Source organism: Temnothorax americanus, unplaced genomic scaffold (assembly GCF_048541705.1).
Source record: "Temnothorax americanus isolate GAGA-0224 unplaced genomic scaffold, ASM4854170v1 Scaffold71, whole genome shotgun sequence".
In the NCBI taxonomy this organism is placed as follows: Eukaryota; Metazoa; Arthropoda; class Insecta; order Hymenoptera; family Formicidae; genus Temnothorax; species Temnothorax americanus.
Window position 1 is genome coordinate 201,744 of NW_027509794.1, and position 20,283 is coordinate 222,026.

Here is a 20,283-nt window from a genome sequence, read left to right on the forward strand (position 1 = left end):
TACATGAAAAGAAGTTTAGACTTATTGGACTGCTTTTAAATATATTTTATTTACAGATTTATCTATTAAATTAAAAGATAGTCTTAAAGATTTTTACAATAACTTCTGAATGTGTGATGTATTACTTTTATATCTCCTATACTTTTCAGACAAACGAGATTTTTTCTTTTTTTTTTATTGTAATGTATTGTAAACGAATTATACCTGTTTCTTGAAGTGTGCGCACTCATCCGGCGTCATGGTGTCTGCCTTAGCAATAACAGGTATAATATTAACTTTGTCGTGGAGACGCTGCATGAACTCCACATCAAGTGGCTTCAATCCGTGACCAGAGGGCGCGACGAAGTAGAGACAGCAATGCACTCGACTGTCTGGGATCTGCCGTCTCGTCACGCGGGATTCCGCATTGAGAAACTCCTCATATTTCGACTCGATGTAGTCGATTACTGGCACCCAACTGGACAAAAATAGATGATGTTAAGTAAGCTGTCCAAAGACGGATGGATTTAATGGAATTTAATCGCGAGCTTTTTTTATCGCTTTGTCAGTGGATGTAGTACCAGTTGCTGTTGTCCACAGCGTCACCGAAACCAGGGGTATCAACGACCGTGAGAGTAAGATTGACGCCATTCTCCTTCAGTAACACTTTGCTAGTTTCCACGGCAACTGTCTTCTTTATCCTGAGACTAGGTCCGGGATATTCGGCACTGTATATGTCCGCCAGGAACATGGAATTAATCAAGGTGGATTTTCCGAGACCCGACTCCCCTATAAAAAATTTAAAAGACTCTTTAGCATGCTTTGATAGATATATGTAATCTTGGGATAATTTAATTTGTGCAAGATTTTTTAAATTAAAAAAATTGAATGAGAGAAATTTTGACGCAAATTATATATAATTACAGCGTACCAAAATACATATCTTAATGACTCACATAATGTGATTAATCATTTACAGAAATGTACACTCTATAGTTATAATTATAGAAATATTCTAAAAAATATTTATTAATTAATCGTGCGATATTAAAAAATTTTAAATATATCAATTAAGATATATCAATTGAAATAAATCAATTGAAATATATTAACTAAAATATATCAATTAATTTCTTTCAAAAAATATATCCTTTCTGCAAGGATATTGTTTCATAAATATTTTCTGTAAGTTAATGCATCTAAAAGTTGCAATCTTCAAGAACAACTTCAAGAACTTCCTAGTTATTAAACGTCATCGAGACAACGATCATTAATCTCAGTCCAAGTATTTACAATGGACATTTCTAACAATAAGATGTCCCACGGGGATCTAATGGATCCGCGGTCAAATAAATTCGGTAATGGTGACCGAAATGAAATGAGATGAAACGAATGCCACCTCTTAATGCGCAAACCTTGAACCAGGCGAAGTGCCGCGCCTACGCCTTCAGCCAAGAGTAAGCTCTTGAATTGCTCTATTTACGGAGGAATGGCTCCGCTTGCTGGCTAATAATAGCCCCTGCACGTAGCAGACCACGGTCTCAAATTTCTCCAGACCCAATGACACTCTTTCACACCCGCGTGCATGCGCTTTGTTCAAGATCGACTGTTTAGTCAGCACTTTTGTCACCGCCTCCTTCTCGAATTCCCGGCCAATTCTTAAAATGTCTTCCGTGTCATTATTGCATATAATATATTTTCAGGCACACACTAATTTTATTTCATAAAAGCCTCTTTATCATTTGTCATAAGAAATATAGATAACTGGACAAATACGTCATATTCTCATGTTACCGGCCTTCAATTACACTGCTCTACCCGTTGAGAAAATCGGAGCCAAGTGATAAATTTAAGAGCGGCAGAGAGAAGGAAACACAGGCTGCAATTAACGATTTATGGCTTTTTTCAATCGGCAAAGTCGCAAAGTCACTACGCGATGCGTTATTGCCGCAAATTGACCACTGATAATTTGCAATAAATAACGACGAGATCGACGTAGAGAGAGGATTCGACGGGAGGATTCGTCGACGAAGGTCGGAATTGAGTGTGTTCCGCGGACGAGCATGTGCGTGAGAACCGCTGAACCTCGGCGACAACCTTGATCTGACGAACGAGGAGAGAACTAAACGAGAGAGAAAGAGAAAAACTCGCACGTGCTCGGCAGATGGGAGGTTGCATCGCGAGATGATATTCCCGAAATGGGAATACCGCTGCAACTACCAAAGAAACGGATTCCTTTGTCCTTTTCCCGGTCTAGCTCTCGCGAGACAGATGGCCGTTGTTCTTCCGTTGCCGCATAATAGGCATTTTAATGCCTAGCTCCCGTGAAGTGAGATCGCGTTTCCCGCCGCGAACAGAGATTCGACCTCGATAGTACTCCGTGCTTCCACAGCCACCGCGATTATGTCTTATCGATCCATTCGAACAAACGTTGGTTTAAAAGAAATTCTCGTGTACGCGTTTGCATATTTTACAAAGCATAAATGTCGGTTGATTTATTACTCTCGAGAGTAATAATTCCCGGTTACAATTAAACCACAAATTATCAAATCCATATTAATACAACTATGTCATTAATAACTTGTAGGTACAATTCGTGTCAAAATGATTTAATCGTGCGAACAACTTATCGGAATTTTTATTACAAACTATCACTGACCTACGACCATGAGGGTGAATTCAAAGCCCTTCTTTACGGCCTTCCTATAGACCTGGTTGGGGAGATTCGCGAAGCCGACGTAGCCGTCGAGCTCCTTGGGTTTGGTGGGCGGAGTGGGTCGCGCATGGTGCAGCAGACTAGTCTCCTTGTTGCTGTCTTCTTTGGAGGAGATCGCGGTACGTGCCGATTCGCGCCTGTTGCTGTCCTCCGAGGCGTCGTTCGAGATTGTCGTTGCTGCGGCCGGTAGCCGCGATTTTGCGTTGAGCCCAGTCAGGGCCCCGCTCGAATATACCGGCGCCGTGTTCGGAGACGTGAGGCTGCTGCTAGCTGTCGTGGCGTTCGCCACCGACGACAAATTGTTCACCTGAGAGCCGGGGGTTTGTGTCGGCGGCTGCGGTGGCGGCACCGACGGCACTGACGGCGATGAAATTATCCCCGTGCTGTCGCCCTTGAAGAATAACTCACGTTTCGTTTGGATCTGCAAAGAATAAGAGAATAATCGATATTTCCTTATTGCATTTATCGGGCGCTTGGATTCCTCGAGAATCTAAACGGCATTAGCTGTTAGCTATTAACTCTTTCAGTACGGAGAGTGACTATAGTCACTGTCCATTATATTGCTCGCTGCGGCCGAGCAGTGATTATAGTCACTGTCCACATGCTGCTCACTGCGGCCGAGCAACTTGAAATGTTAACTTGAAATGTTTCTGTTGACAAATTGTTTAAATGTTTTTGTTATTGAGTTTTATTACGTAATAATTGAAGGCGTTGAATGTCGAGTGCCTAGCTCTCGGCCGAATTGCGTATATCGGCAGATCGACCTGATCGACGCTTCGGCCACTGGAGAGCTGTTCGCGTCCCGGTCGCTGCCGAAAGGATTAACTGTTTTACATAATTTCGAGAGAGAAATACACGTATTTTCTTAAGAGTATAATACAAGCTATATTAATGTTTATGGCACTATACATTTCGATCGCTTTAATCGGGATTTTTATTCACTTATTCCTATTTTATTCGGCTTGAAACCAAAGGTAGGTCTCATATTTTAACAATCTAATATTAATAACAATAACATTGTTATTGTTATTTACAACACAACAAAAAATTACTTTTTTTCGAGCACAAGAACGAAACTAGTCGTTTCCGGTAGTTTCTTGGATGCTGAATACGATCCCGTTTGTCAAATTGCTTCTCCTTCTTCTTTTTGATTAAGATGATTCCCAATCCCTCACGGGATCAATTTGGTCACATTCCTGCCAAATGCTCTATTACATCACAATATTGAGCAGTTAAAATTGTAAAAATGGGCTATCTTATAACTATACAATATGTGACGTGTTGGAGAAGTTTAATTGTAATCAAAATGAAATATGTTGTTGGGATTTTCAGCCCTTAAAGTAGTTCTCTTGTCCTTATACTAGAGAAAATCGACTTTCTATAAATTTTCTTGAAACTGTGAATATACGTTAATTTAGGTGTGCTTTATGCGTGGTATAAATTTCAGTACCTCTTCCGGTATAAAAAATCAAGATACTGAGCCTCAAAGTTTCAACTTTTACTAATGAAAAGGTTTTCCAGGCCAAACGGTAAGAGATACGAGGTTGGCCAAGAGGACCAAAGTTGCTCCTCTCGTCGAGTTCTATAAGGAAAAAATGCCAAAATTAAAAAAATTAAATTTAAAAATTTTTTTTGGTAAAAATTGAAACTTTGAGGCTCAGTATCTTGATTTTTTATACCGGAGAAGGTACTGAAATTTATACCACGCATAAACCACACCTAAATTAACGTATATTCACAGTTTCAAGAAAATCTATAGAAAATCGATTTTCTCTAGTATAAGGATAAGAGAACTACCTTAAAACAAATTTGTTGTGTCGATTATGGTTAAAAAGATGTTGATGATTAACACAGAGTCTATTGCGTCAAAGTTGCAACCATTAAAAATCTACAAAATATTTTTAAATTATGTTATTCAATCTTAAAAATTTTTCAGGTCGTTGAAAATTAATCTGATGTCAAAGATGATAAATTAAAAATGGCAGAACCAATATGGCAAATATCAAAATTAATGTTCAAATTCTTACTTTTGATACCCGCCATATTGACATAATAGCCCATTTTTGCAATTTTAACTGCAAAGAACCTTTATTAAAGGGCCATGAACACACACATTTGACTTTATATGCATTTGTAGAAGATGTTGATAAAAATAACAATAATATAGTCTCAAGTCTCAAAAACGTGAGAAAGATACTTTCTGGGGCGTCAATTTTGCATATTGTAATATTAGCTAATTGGCACTAAAAACTTTACACTATTTAACTTAAATATTATAATATCACTAGATTTACATAAAATAATGTATTTTATAATATTACCCAGACTTCCTTGCGCCCAGGGTACTTTCCCGTAGTGATGGCGGTAAACAAACTTATTGGTTTGTTCGGCTAAATAAGTCGACTGCTTGCGGCCAGTTCGGAAAAAAAAGAACACTCAAATGCAAGAATCAAGCTGCCATCAGTGCATGTGAAAAATATTTTTATATCATTTTGTGACAGTTATGACGGTGAGTAATGAATAGGTATTAAGACTGGTAATTGAACCGGTAACGCCCACCTAAACTTATTTTTCTAATGATGTAGGTACACAACAATACCTACAAAATGGCATATAATTCAATGTTGTGCGCTAATGACCTATTTTGGCGAAGTTTTTTCTTAAAATTGTGACGTGATAGAGTAATTTTGTAAACGGGATCGTATTCAGCGCATTCCAAAACAGGAGCATAATTTAAAAAAAATGTGTAAATTAGAAACTTGCACATTGCTTCTTCATCATTACAGATCGCTACCATTGCTCCTATTTTATTTCGCTCACAAAGCTCCTCTTATGAGAAAGCTTGTATTTTATTTGATGCATAATTATTAGTATTTATATTAGTTTGGCTTCTTCATAGAGGAAGCTTTATGAGCAAAATAAAATAGGAGCAAGGGTAGCGATCTGTAATGATGAGGAAACAAGTTTCTAATTTGCACATTTTTAAAAATTTTAAATTTAACCTTTTTATGAATTGATAGAGAGTCCAGCTTAGTCCAAGTAGGGTTTTACAATCGATGCAATGTCAAATCAATGTTGACTTTGGGAGTTCAGGCTGTATGGTCCATATATGGACTTCGTATACGGACCTTTGATCGCGTATATAAAGCTGGGTTTAATCAACCAAATCTGAAAGAATTATATGTATATGAAATAGTCATAATATATATGAAAGTCGGGTGCTAAGTTTACATAGGTATGAAATAGGGGCAGAAGAAAGACTGAAAAATATAAATAATAGAATTATAAATAGCCCGATATCTCAAAATTAGCGGAAGTTAGAACCACGAACATTCTCAAAAAATTCAAAATTTTATACCTAAAGAAAGAACCCTTTTACCATCGTCAAATTCAATACTAACTTTCCTTTAAGAACGTTCATCGGTTAATCGATTTTCTATGTATTTGCTTGAACTTTGTATTATATGCTCGTAATAGTGTTATCTATACACCTCCTCAATTGTAAGAACCAAAGTGCCGATACCAAAGTCGAGATATTCAATATCGAAGTTACGAATTTTATATAAAGTATAGGCAAAGTGTGTTTTAGAAGGATATTATAATTTATTACGGCAGAAATTGTGTGTGCGGTTATGTATTTTGCTAAAAAACTAATATAGGGTAGAGTGGGGTCAAAAGTAACGCGGGGTGAAAGTAACAACTCAAATATCTATAGTTATAGGCATAGATGCGCATGCGCATGCGACTATATTCTTTAATCTTTTCTACTCCTATTTCATATATAGTTCTTTAACATTTGGTTGATTAGTTTTTGAGTTATAGATAAATATGTACACGCACATACACGCGCGCGCACACACACGCATGCACGCACGCACGCACGCACGCGCACGCACGCACGCGCATACGCCGCACACACACACGGACATTTTTTAAATGTAATTTTTCAACGTTTTAGAACATTCAGAACACATCCCTTATAGAAATTTAATACTGTAAGTGATTATTTGGCTAGTAATTAATTACTTATTTTGAGTATTAAAATCATTAAAAACAGTACTTTTAATACTCGAAATAAGTAATTATAATCACTAGCCAAATAATCACTTACAGTATTAAATTTCTGTAAGGGATTGGCATCAAAAACTAAAAAAATAATTTTTTTTCGACCTTTTCTACCCCCATTTCATATGTAATTCTTTAAGATTTGGTTGATTAGACCTTATAGCTTTATACGCGATCAAAGGTCCATACACGAGATTTACAAAAACAAAGCTTCCTCTATGAGGAAACAAAACTACCAGAAACAACTAGTTTTTTGTGCATTTTTTTTTGTTAAACAGTGTAATAGTAATAATAATAATAATTTAATAAAAAGGGTGCAAATTATAAACTTGCACATTGCTTCCTCATTATTACAGGAAACTTATTTTATTTAATGTATAAATTTAATGTATATGAGAAAGCTTTTATTTTATTTTATGTATAATTATTAGTATTTATTTTTTTGGCTTCCTCATAGAGGAAGCTTTGTGAGCAAAGGGTTCTACTTGCACACTTAAAAACTATAAAATGTCTGTATGTGTGTATGTGTGTATATATGTGCCAAATTTACCAAAATGTCTATAACGCTGGAACTAATTAACCGAATTCAAGTTTTAAATATATGAAATAGGGGTAGAAAAGACTGAAAAATGTAATAAAATTAGAAATAGATCGATATCTCCAAATTTGCGGAAGTTAGAGCAACCACGGACATTTCTAAAAAAAAGTCAAAATTTTTTTTAAAAAGAACCCCTTTACCGATCATCACTAAATTCAATACCAACCTTCCTTGAATAATACTCTATCAATTAAAAAAAAAAAAAAAAAAACAGCCCGATATCTCAATATTTGCGGAAGTTAGAGCAACCACGGACATCAAATCTGTACATACACACATACATACATTTTTTTTAATGCGATATTTTGACCTTTTACAACAATATGAACATATTGGCATAAAAAACTCCAAAACCAATCTCTTCTTTGGTTTCTTCTACCCCTATTTCATATATAATTAATTTAAATTTGGATGACTAGATCCAACTTTATACGCAAACAAAAATCCGTAAACGATTTCACGAAAACAAAGCTTCCTCTATGAGGAAGCAATATAGTAATAATAATAATGTGCGTTTTCCGTTCAATTAACTTAAATTAAGAAGTGAAATTATGGCTCCGTTATCCTAGTTTTCATTTCCGATTCGATTGAAGGCGAACAAAGATAAGACGCATTTGCGTTTCACGATTTCAAGACTTGCTGCTTCGCGGAAAAGACCGACATTTGTTCCGTGATACAGCTGCCAGCAAATCCACCGGCTATTCCGCGTGTTACTTTGACTTTAAAGTGCTTCGTACTTCGTACGCGAAATGCGCGAAAGAGCACTGTGAGGCGATAACATCGCATCGCCACGCCGCCGCGCCGTGGAGAAGCGATCGATATTGTATGCCCGCCAACCACGATAGTGGCTTCCGCTACCGCAGTCTTATACACTTCCGGCCGGAAGTAACCGGAGTGTTAAACATCGACCGTTATTCGAAGGACAACAAAATTGCGTTGACCAGCGGCGACCAGGAAGAGAACGATCTTTCCTTCATGGACTGCCTTTGAGGAAGATTGTGTTCTCGAGAATATGAGAAAAGAAATTTACTCATCCACTGAATTACAGCTTACGTTTTGTTATTAACTCTTTGTAGCATAGTGTCCCTACTTGAAGACCTATTTTTTCGCAGTTTTTCGTATTTCTCATAATAATATAATTTTAATTATATATAATAATATTTTTACGTATTTCATAATTGACTTGTATAACATATTTGTCGTATCGTTATGTTTCTAAGACTTGTATGTGTACCTGAACGTAACATAAATATGTATTTTTCCGTCTTTTTGCTTTTGCCACTGATAATTTATATCACTTTTCACTTTTAAAATACAATTTTTTTACCAGCGGAATTTGATACTTATTCTGTAAGAATTTTGAAAAATTATTTATATTTAATTCATATTAACGGTAGAGGAGACCTAGTTGTCACACTTTTCAAATACTGATTTTAAAAAAATGTTAGCAATATTTTATAATATCGTATACTACTTTATAATGTAGCTACATCCTTTAGGTGTAAAAAAAAAAAGATTAGACTTGTATATTTACACAAAAAAGTTATTTAATTCTAAGCAAAACCGCGCAAATGTGACAACTTACCCCATACCCAGGGTTGGTTGTCACATAACTCTGGATTTATTGTCATGTATCTTTCATATAAAAGAAACATACAACAATAGTTCTTGTTTTAATATTTTTAAAGTTAGTGCCAGTTTTTTTGGTAAATTTAACTTAATAATATATTGCAGCATGAATTAAACGAAAAATTAATAATTTTCATAAACTTTGTAACATAATTCTTATAAACTTAGAGTAAATGAAAGAATAATGATTCTCATAAATTTTGTAATACTTTCATAAACTTTGAGTAAATAAAAGAATAATAATTCTCATAAACTTTGAATCCCATCTCATTTGAGACAACTTACCATGAACGGCCATTTTGAACAAAGAGGACTATATTTATAAACTATCCCTGGTAGAAATGTATGCAGTTTTCCTAGACACCCTTCCAGTTACTGTCTAGTATTACTGCATTCTCATATTAATGTAACAATACTGCGTAGGAAATGGACAAGAACTTGATAGAGTTTTATTCAGTATCAGAAATGACAACTAATAAGGTTATGATTAGAGGTGAGCAAAATATTCTGATAATAATAATATTAATGATATAAAAAGTAAAACTTATATATAAAACTAATCCTTAACCCTCAATTAGCACACATGTGTTTGCACCACTTTTTTTCGTTCAGCACTTTATATATTTTAATTTTTTATATAAAAATCATTTCTTTTTCCTAAAATAAAGTGCACTACTCGATTGCCAGGAAAATTTTACATAAATTTTTATTGAAAATGACTGAGATACGACAGTTAAAAGTTGTCAAAATCTCAAATCACACTAATGTGGCATTTGAGGTGGCCCAACCGAGGTGTGCTAATTGAGGGTTAAAAATGAAATTTTTGAAGAAAAATGTAAAGGTGTTCATAATATATGCAATCCGAATATAAAAATAAGGTCAATGAGAGTGTCATACTGCAAAACATCATCGGTATATAATATGTATTATATACCGCTACTTTTAGTATAATATATATTACGCATGAAAGATTTCCTGCATTATGACTAACCTCAAAATTTTACATTTAGCAATAAAATATTACTAAGGCAAAACTGTCCATTTCTTGATCATTATTAGGTTTGCTTATTAATCAATTGAATTGTTCATTTACTAGCTGTCCTGTTATTGTTCAGTAAATGAGTTCAAATTTTGCACATCTTTTGTACGCAGTAACTGAAAGAAAAGCGTTACATCTTGATTGGAATCCCAAGTAGTTTTACTTCTCAGTTATTAGACAGAAGTTAATAAACTGTCCAGTAACTGCTAAAAAAATGCATGACATTTCTACCAGGGATGTTGCAATGACGGTTAACTAAATACAGAAAAAATTATCTAAAACTATAATATTTCTTATGACCAAAAAAAGAATTACGACTAGTAATTTCAAAAACCAACAAAACAATAAAAATCGAGGCAAGAAAAATTTACTCACGACTTCCAATTTTTAAAAAGTGCTCGTAAATATCACGCGATGTTTTTGAAACGAGCTATTTCGTACACCTGACTAACACGATAGGAGCAACTTACACTATAAAGAAGAATATTCCACTCAATCTATTAGGTGAGATTGGGTGAAATATAAGCTTTGTGACAACTTACCGTGTGACTTCTAGCCCTGGTCTCCCCTACCTATATATGTAGGTATTTTTTATTTATTTATATTAGACTTTTTCGTGTTAAAAAGTAGCAAAAATTTCTTCAATATTAGATTCGCTATTTTGTATTATTAAATTTTGGCAGCAGATTTATAATAAAAGTCTAAAAAACTCATACATATAAAATTTTATACGTAAATAAACCATAGTTTATCTTTTTTCAATTTGGCTGCCATATTGAATCTCTGCCATTTTGACTTATTAAATTTCAATTTCAGATTTGCAATTAGCAATCCCAAAAATCTCCGTATATTAATAATCTTTTTCAAAAAAGATTTAAAAAAGGCGCCAAGTACACGCAATGTATTTTGTAAATTCAAAAATCCAACCTAATCAGTAGCTTTATTTCTCCTTAACCAAATGATATCACTACAAAATTACGTTACCTATAGCTTAACCTAAGTGATATGTATAAATCCAAAAATCTAACCTAAGTGGTAGTAGCTTTAATTTCTCCCTTAACAAAATTATTATATCACAAAATTATGTTACCTAACTCAACTCAAGTGACATGTATTTAAAGAAAAAATGTGAAATCTTTAAATTGCGCCAATTGCAAAGAGAATATATATATATTGCTTTGAAAAATAATTGTTGTGCAACTACTTTAAAAAAATAAAACCCAAGTGGTACATATCTTTTTGTTCCCATTCAAGAGTCCTATCCTAACCCAAGTGGTAATAGCTTCTTAATTCTCCTTAACAAAATTATATTGTAATATTCCAAAGAATCATTTTAATCACAAAGAATTAAAGAGGTAACAGTACATACATACACGCAGTGCACGGCCTGCACGAGTATCACTGCCCTCTCGTATCAAAAAATGGAAAGGTACAAACGCCATTTTTGTCCAACGACGAAAACGACGACGTTTCTTAAAATACGAAATTAGCGATAATAGCACCGCTAGCGTCGAAAAAGTGAAAAAGACGCGCAATTAGCGCTGTAGTGCAAAAGTGAAAGTGACGTTCTGACGACAATGACGTATCTTAATAAAAATTTACACACTTCAGACTTTGCATCACAAAATCTCCGCTCGTAGAGTACGTAGAGGAAAAATAAAAACACTTTTGTCATAGAATTCGACCCCAAGCTATCGATTGAGATTAGTCTGAACTTGATCCGTTTAGTCATTTATTGATCACTCAAAATCTCGGGTCCTCGCAACTCGTCGCGTCGCGTAAAAGAGTCACAGTCGGTCTCGCTCCGCGCGTACTTGGCGCGAGACACTACAGTGTCTCTTGATTCAGCAAGATATATTCAACAAAAAACTTTATGCAATAAAGGGTTAAAATATCATTTTAGCAAACTTATATATCTACATATTATTATTTAATATACATATTTAGGTAAATGGATAACAAATGCGTAAAAAATAAGTGAATTTTAATATTAATATATAATATTTATATGCTAAAAAAAAATTGATTGCAGATTATAATCAAAATTTTTAAAACAGAAGCATTGAATTAGGCAAATATCTCCTTGTCAAATATCTCTGTCGAGTGTCATTAAATATTTTAGTTGTCTTACGCAATTAGAAAAGGCGACTGGCCGCCTAACTAACGATCGCTTAGCGTTTCGAGACGTAAAGGAACGCTACAGGAAACCACGGTATGCTACGCGTTCCGTTACTCTTGGACGCCAATCGTGAAATACGAATGAATCAGATAATCCGAGTGTATGCGCGGCGACTCGTAAACACAGCGTGCGTAAGGTCAAGGCAGAGAAAAGACCGTCAACCGTCTCCGTTGCGTCATTAAGTTCGCGGCGTTTTCGCTAATGAATCTAAATCACCAGTTTAACAGCTCCTCTACTTTGCTCCACTTTATTTGAATTTTTACCGAGCTTTTGTTAACTGGGATAAAAAATTATATTCTGCACGGTTAACTCCACTCAAAACATACCCACTCCTATTTATTTCGCGCGGATGTAGATCATAAAATAAAACAAACGCTTTGTTCTCATCTAAATATAAAGCTTTATAACTATCACCTCAAGACAGGTAGCGACAGAAATGAATTTTGCAGAAAGGGGTTTTCCTTCCGAACGAAAACATGGTGCTTATATATGTTTCTTCTTCTTTAAGAAACCTGGGTCGGTTTAGCAGGATTATCGCGCCAAATATGAGAAACGTAATCCTGATATGAGGTACATTTGAGAAAAGATTCTCGCTCTCTTACTTATTGAGACGCCTCAACCGACGTAATCGTTCCGCCGAGTCAACGTACGAACGATTGCGCTTTAAAAGCATTTCACGCGTGTAGAGAGAAGGAGGGGACAAGCAAATGGAGTGCAGCGTGCTGTAATTTAAAGCGCTGCAGCTTTGTGCAGTTGTATAAATCTCGCCGGCGGCTGGAGATTTATCTGTCGCGAATTTAAAGCGAATGATATCTCTGGTGAATCCTTCGGTAATTTTTACCCGTTAAAAATGTATAATAAATAAAAATAAACTCATATTATAAATTGCAATATGAATGCTTTGGTTGTTAATCGATAAGATAACGAAACAAAATCGATCACTATCTTTAGACTGGTCTAACATATATAGGAACGGAATCTGGGAGATCCGTCACAATGTCGTCAGTTTCGTGCGTCTCCTTTAAAAATTACAACGAGTGTACTCAACAGGCTCCGGAAAGAAACAATTTCATTACATCATCCGTCTCTTTCGAAGAGCCTCACCAACAGTATTATTAATTGTTATTTGCGAACTCGCTTTCGTCCAGAGTCAACCGTCGATTTGCGGGTGTTGGACTCACAGGCTGGATTCCAAGAGCCGCTCTATGCATACGTCGCTCGTAGTTATTGTTTTTTCGCCGTCATCGAGAAACGATGACATAGTGCACTGGAACTCCCCTTCTAGGAGGGTGTAACGACCAGTTTAAATTGCTTGGCGTTACCTCTCTCGCGTACATAAAGCGACTCTGCATGAGAACCGATGAGGGACTGTGTGCAACACCAGAAAACCGGTCCACCGCGCGCGATGTAGCATCATTCCGTAAAGCTCGCGGCTGTTACGAGCCTTCTTCCGCAGAACAACCGTGTCTTTCGGAATGAACACGGAAAAAAAAGGAGAAATATAACGATGACCCAATTCCGCGTCGAGTACACTCGAAGATATTCATCGGCAAAAGATGTAAAGAACTCGCAGAAAAGAGAGCTTTAACTGTACGCTGAGAGAAAAATGTATAATAATTGGAACTATAAAGATATAGTATAATAATTATGGTTATATGCGGCCGCCCCGCGGTCGGTGCGCGGGCAGTTGTTTACTACAAGCGGCGATGATTACGCACGAGCGGCGTAACGCCGGGCCCCTGTCCTAAGCGATGATAGTTTCTCGCCTTTTTTAAATAGAAATAAAATTTTCTAACAACATAGAAAATTTTTTTGTGCGTACGTATGTACATATGTGTGCACATGCATACACAAAAAAATATCAATTTTACTGCTTAAAAAAGCGATTACTCAATTTACTTTTTTTTTCTTTAGTAAGTAACGGTTGTCTTTAAGCAAGAATATTTTCTTGATAATAGTCTTAAATTGTACAAATTTTAGAAAAAGTCTTTATTATGTACTCGAAAGAAGAATTTATACTTCTTCAAAGAACATAATAAAATTTTATCAAAGAAAAGTCAAAATAATAAATAAAATAATATGAGGACCCTCGAGATTAAAATAGGAGAAGGCTATGAGGGTCAGACGCAGATCACAGTGCGTAATATCAGAAATAAGTGATTTATTCGTCGTTTTGATACATTACATCGATCCGTACGTTTCGGCTCAGTTTTGAGCCATCTTCAACGGTAGTTACAGAAATTAAGTTACACGTTCTCCGTACCGTATGGTGAGTTTACTGATTCAAAGTATCAGAAACATAGACCAATTAATCCATATCTGTAAATTTGTTCAATTAATGTTGAGATATTAAAAAGATCCCTTAAGAAACTCACCATTCGGTCTGAAAAACGTGGAATACAGAGCCATGTATACATAATGAATACTCTCTGCGAGAAGACTTGACGATCTTTATCGACACGACACATGCACAGCAATAATATGAAAGGTCTTGCAAAAAGAGGCATGTCGTAAGTCAACACACCGGCGAGGATTATAACAAAGCACGATTTGACACCGTCTCAAAATGACACGGATATTTTGCATCATGCATATGTCACGGTTTTGAGCAAATTGTAATCCATGCTCATGAACTTTGGTCGTTGGCAAATCGGGGTTTTACTATTGGTACATGCAATATTGTGACGGTGTCAAATCGTGCTTTGTTATAATCCTCGCCGGTGTGTTGGCCTACGACATGCCTCTTCTTGCAAGACCTTTCATATTATTGTGTGTCGTGTCGACAAGATCGTCAAGTCTTCTCGCAGAGAGTAGATATTCATTATGTATAATACGCATGGCTCTGTATTCCATGTTTTTCAGACCGAATGGTGAGTTTCCTAAGGGATCTTTTTAATATCTCAACATTAATTAAACAAATTTACAGATATGGATCAATTGGTCTATGTTTCTGATACTTTGAATCAGTAAACTCACCATACGGTACGGAGAACGTGTAACTTAATTTCTGTAACTACCGTTGAAGATGGCTCAAAACTGAGCCGAAACGTACGGATCGATGTAATGTATCAAAACGACGAATAATTCACTTATTTCTGATATTACGCACTGTGATCTGCGTTTGACCCTCATAGCCTTCTCCTATTTCAATCTCGAGGGTCCTCATATTATTTTATTTATTATTTTGACTTTTCTTTGATAAAATTTTATTGTGTTCTTTGAAGAAGTATAAATTCTTCTTTCGAGTACATAATAAAGACTCTTTCTAAAATTTGTACAATTTATAGTGCGAGAGCCCACCGCAAAAATTTGGGTCCATCGCTTTTATGGATAAATTTACTTGCAAAAGGTAGTTTATAAGTAGTATTATCATAAACGATTGTCAGCCAAACTCGTACCCCCTGCGTTATGAGCAATAAAAATTTATTAACAATTGGATTTCTAAGCGATTTGGGTCCATCGCTTTTATGGACGAAACTTGTTTCATTCGAAAGTGCATCAAATTTCCTTTCAGAAAATACCCGGCTGGATTTGCCCTGGCCCCTGCAAAACTCAGGCTGATCATGATTTTTGACTCAACGCGCGAGTCAGATCGAGCGTGGCGTTTGAAATGCGCGCCGTAAACAAGGACAGAGCGTCACGCTTTTATTTATACTTTGGATACTATCTCTAATATCATCAATTTTTAAAGATTATAATTGTTGTTATTGTTATTATTTAACGTTTATGATATTATAATATTGTGTAGGGATTAAGAATATTTTTGATTTTCTTTATTATTCATACTATTATATTTTATATGTTAATTATATACTTTTATCATTTATCATAGTTAAAAATATCATATTTCCAGATAAAAAGTATGGAACTGTCAGAGAACGTAATGTAAATTGGAATTTTGTCGAATATTTCCAAGTTTTTTACATTTTTTTATAATTAATTGAATTTTAACAAAATCATAGCAAATACTACACGGAAAAAATGATATGTAAAAAATAATAAAATTATCAATAAAAGATACTGTTTAGCACTGTAATTTAGTCATTTTACTGAATTTTTATTATAAATTGATGTATGAACCTAATCTTACTGTTTGAATATATATTAATATTATTATACACTGTAAAAAAAGCATTGATGTGCATATCAAAAATTCATTTGACGTGTTAGTAGTATCTCATTTATTTTATTGAAAAATTACGAGTTTATCATTACCCGTGGCCGAGTTACATAATAAACTGTAAATAGTCATCAGATTTCTGACGATTTTTTACAGTTTATTTTTTTCCGTGTAGTATTTGCTATGATTTTGTTAAAATTCAATTAATTATAAAAAAATGTAAAAAACTTGGAAATATTCGACAAAATTCCAATTTACATTACGTTCTCTGACAGTTCCATACTTTTTATCTGGAAATATGATATTTTTAACTATGATAAATGATAAAAGTATATAATTAACATATATAATATAATAATATGAATGATAAAGAAAATCAAAAATATTCTTAATCCCTACACAATATTATAATATCATAAACGTTAAATAATAACAATAACAACAATTATGATCTTTAAAAATTTATGATATTGGATAGTATCCAAAGTATAAATAAAAGCGTGACGCTCTGTCCTTGTTTACGGCGCGCATTTCAAACGCCACGCTCGATCTGACTCGCGCGTTAGTCAAAAATCATGATCAGCCTGGGTTTTGCAGGGGCCACGGCAAATCAGCCGGGTATTTTCTGAAAGGGAATTTGATGCCCTTTCGAATAAAACAAGTTTCGTCCATAAAAGCGATGGACCCAAATCGCTTAGAAATCCAATTGTTAATAAATTTTTATTGCTCATAACGCAGGGGGTACGAGTTTGGCTGACAATCGTTTATGATAATACGACTTATAAACTACCTTTTGCAAGTAAATTTATCCATAAAAGCGATGGACCCAAATTTTTGCGGTGGGCTCTCGGACTATTAAGACTATTATCAAGAAAATATTCTTGCTTAAAGACAACCGTTACTTACTAAAAAAAAAAAAGCTAAATTGAGTAATCGCTTTTTTAAGCAGTAGAATTGATATTTTCTTGTGTATGCATGTACACACATATGTACATACGTAAGCACAAAAAAATTTTCTATGTTGTTAGAAAATTTTATTTCTATTTAAAAAAGGCGAGAAACTATCATCGCTTAAGACAGGGGCCCGGCGTTACGCGCCGCTCGTGCGTAATCATCGCCGCTTGTAGTAAACAACTGCCCGCGCGTCGACCGCGGGGCGGCCGCATCTCGCCGCGCGCTTGGATTTGGCGGAGGGCGGGCTAATACGTCGATTTTTAATCATTAATAACTCGTCAACTATTGCGAAAATTGCAAATTGGTACATGACTTTTCGACTCAGTTTGGCTCGCTCTATCTAAATATGAAAAAAGTACCAAGAATTCTGGGGCACCCTGTATATAGGAATATCATTTTTATAGTAAGTGTTACCATAATGTTGTTGATAATTACATTAGGGATAGTATAACTGACCCATGTAAAATTTTTACCAAAAATTATAATCATTTGAAGTAGAAATATAGTGAGGTTGCAAATATGGAATGATAAGAAAAATGAACCATTTTGTATAGTCAGTACAATTAGAATATTTTACAAATATTGGTATATAGGCTCATAGCGTGCTTTACTATACACATGTAATAATAACAAAGGAAATAATTAATGACACAACTATCTATATTAAACAATTTGTGTATAACTATATAGATGTGTAAAGTTAGGCGAATGTAGGCGTTTATACGACACGAGGCGAACCGACAATGTATAAGCGGGGCTAGAACTCACGGGGAAAGTGTCAAAAAGCTTTTTAAAATGTGTCAATATATTAAAAAATTTAAAGGTTATTATCATACTTTTAAAATATTAATGTAGAACGCGAATCGCGTGTATACTTGGCGCGAGACACTACCGTGTCTCTTGATGTAGAACAATTGTATTTTAGTTTTATTTGTTTATATGAGCAAATTGATGAGCAAGCATTTCTAAATATACCTGATTCTATGATAAAGAAAATGATACCCTTAGTTAGACATTTTTCTTTCCTTATATCAGCAATTGCTTCAAAGTAGAAATCAGACATCGGTTGCTAACAACTCAATATTGGTAAGCTAACGTGATTTATAATTTTATTTGTTTTAATAATATGTTTTGGTGTGCAATAAAAATTAAAAAATTATATATACAAGTGTATATTTTAAAATTCCACAGTAAAACAATTACAATATTTTATTTTAATAAAAAGTATATTTAATATTTAAAAGTAAAGTATAATTTTCATCTTTTTTTGTTTAGAATGGCATATAAAATTAAAATATCTGTTATTCTTATCTTCTTTTCTATTCAAATTGTAAAGTTCATTTAATGTGAATATTACTGCCTTAGGATATTACGAATATAAGTGAATCAGACGATAATCTTAGCGTAGTGTTACCACATTGAAATGAATCCGAGGACATAGCATAGTGTTATCATATACAAGTGCACTGATATTACTGATAATACTAGTATAGCTAGTAGTTCGTCGATAAACACATGTTTTTATCGTAGGAAGGTATGCATTATCTATATCATAATTTCGTAATGGCATGTATACCTTTTCATGCTTACTTTCTTGACTAATCAAGTTTATGTTCATCTCAGACTATTTTCTTTTCGTAGTTTTTGTTTGATTTTTTAAATCTTAACTCTCTCTTAGAAAATGTAGAAAAGAACAAATCGATTTACTTACTTTGTTGAAATTGTAATTGTCCGTTTAATAATAATAATACAAACCTGCACCATTAAATATGATAGTACTAAGCAATTATACAGTTCCGTTTCATTTTATATTTTTTAAAATCTAAAAGAATTACTCTCAGAATTAAGCGCCGGTAAAAAATTATTGACACAAACACGATTAACTCTATCAGATCACAATAAATTATGTCAGATAATTATTCAAAAGCTTCTTAGCAAATCTATGAAGTATGTATAAATGTATTTAGTTATAGGAAAGACCGGGGCGAAGTCGCCATTGTGCAATCATTTCGAAATCTGTATGTTGTGTGAACTCGCCATTATTAATACTGTAAACGCGGCTTATGGTGCCCACGTGATCAACAGAGTTTAGTGAGGTTATGTGCCATGTTGTGATTCTTATCGAAGCAAACGTGTTTTCGGAGGTCAAAAGTAAAATTTTTTGCGCGTCGAAAATTTTTAATATCTTAAATATTATTGTGTCTCCGAATCTCAAAGTAAGTGATTCTAAAGAGTAATGCATGCTGAACACAAATCCAGTGAAGTTATTTTTATTTTCATTAATTTCTAATATTTTATGAGCGCCCAAACTTGAAACTTGTGTCTGGGGCGAAGTCGTCACCAAGCTATATCATGGAGACTTCCGGTGAAAATCAAAGTCAAAGAAGCAGCAGTGGTCGGATTCCGGCGAGGACTTGGATAATATGTGCTGTGTGTGCTCAGAGATGACAGAATAGAGCTGACGAAAAACGTGCAAGCGTAGGGCACATAAGTGTGTGCGCTTTTCTTGTAATTATTTTCCGCCATCGTGTTTTTAATTAATGTTACCATTTTTTTATTAAAAAATAATTAATAAAATGTATCCTATCATTTTTCATGATCGGAATTATGAATTTTCATTTAAAATTCAATCCGAGAATGGAGTGACAACTCCGCCTAGGCAATTTTGACATTTCAATTTTTGCACCTTTGTCGTTTTTCACTCTATACCAGTTGAACAAAGCGACCAAGTAGACTAAAAATGTCCGTATAAATTTTGTAGCCAAAGGTTCACTCTTTATAACAATATAAGTACCACATTTTACTAAAATTATTTGTTTTGTTGTTAAAAATCGGCACCAAAAAAATAATGACAACTTCGCCCTGTTCTCCCCTATAGCTTCGAAATTTAGAGTGCTTTGTACTTATTTATTTCATTCTATTTTTTATTGTAAAATAAAGACTATAAAATATTTTAAAAATGGGCTACAGCCCAAATTGTTAGCCTTTTTAAATACAAAAAAGC

General features: G+C 34.5%; 1 protein-coding gene and 1 pseudogene across 16 annotated transcripts in view; one reads left to right on the forward strand and one right to left on the reverse strand.

Annotated features, from left to right (window-relative positions):
* Positions 1–20,283, reverse strand: part of Pnut (septin 7-like protein pnut) — a 118,681-nt gene that overhangs the window by 15,284 nt on the left and 83,114 nt on the right. For all 16 annotated transcript variants that reach the window (XM_077422604.1, XM_077422605.1, XM_077422606.1 and 13 more), the window contains 3 exons: positions 2,639–3,116; positions 561–768; positions 205–457 (listed from right to left, as the gene is read on the reverse strand). In XM_077422604.1, the coding sequence (XP_077278730.1) occupies positions 205–457; positions 561–768; positions 2,639–3,116 (939 nt within the window). The remainder of the gene's footprint in view (positions 1–204; positions 458–560; positions 769–2,638; positions 3,117–20,283) is intronic.
* Positions 5,199–20,283, forward strand: part of LOC143906454 (uncharacterized) — a 29,641-nt pseudogene continuing 14,556 nt past the window's right edge.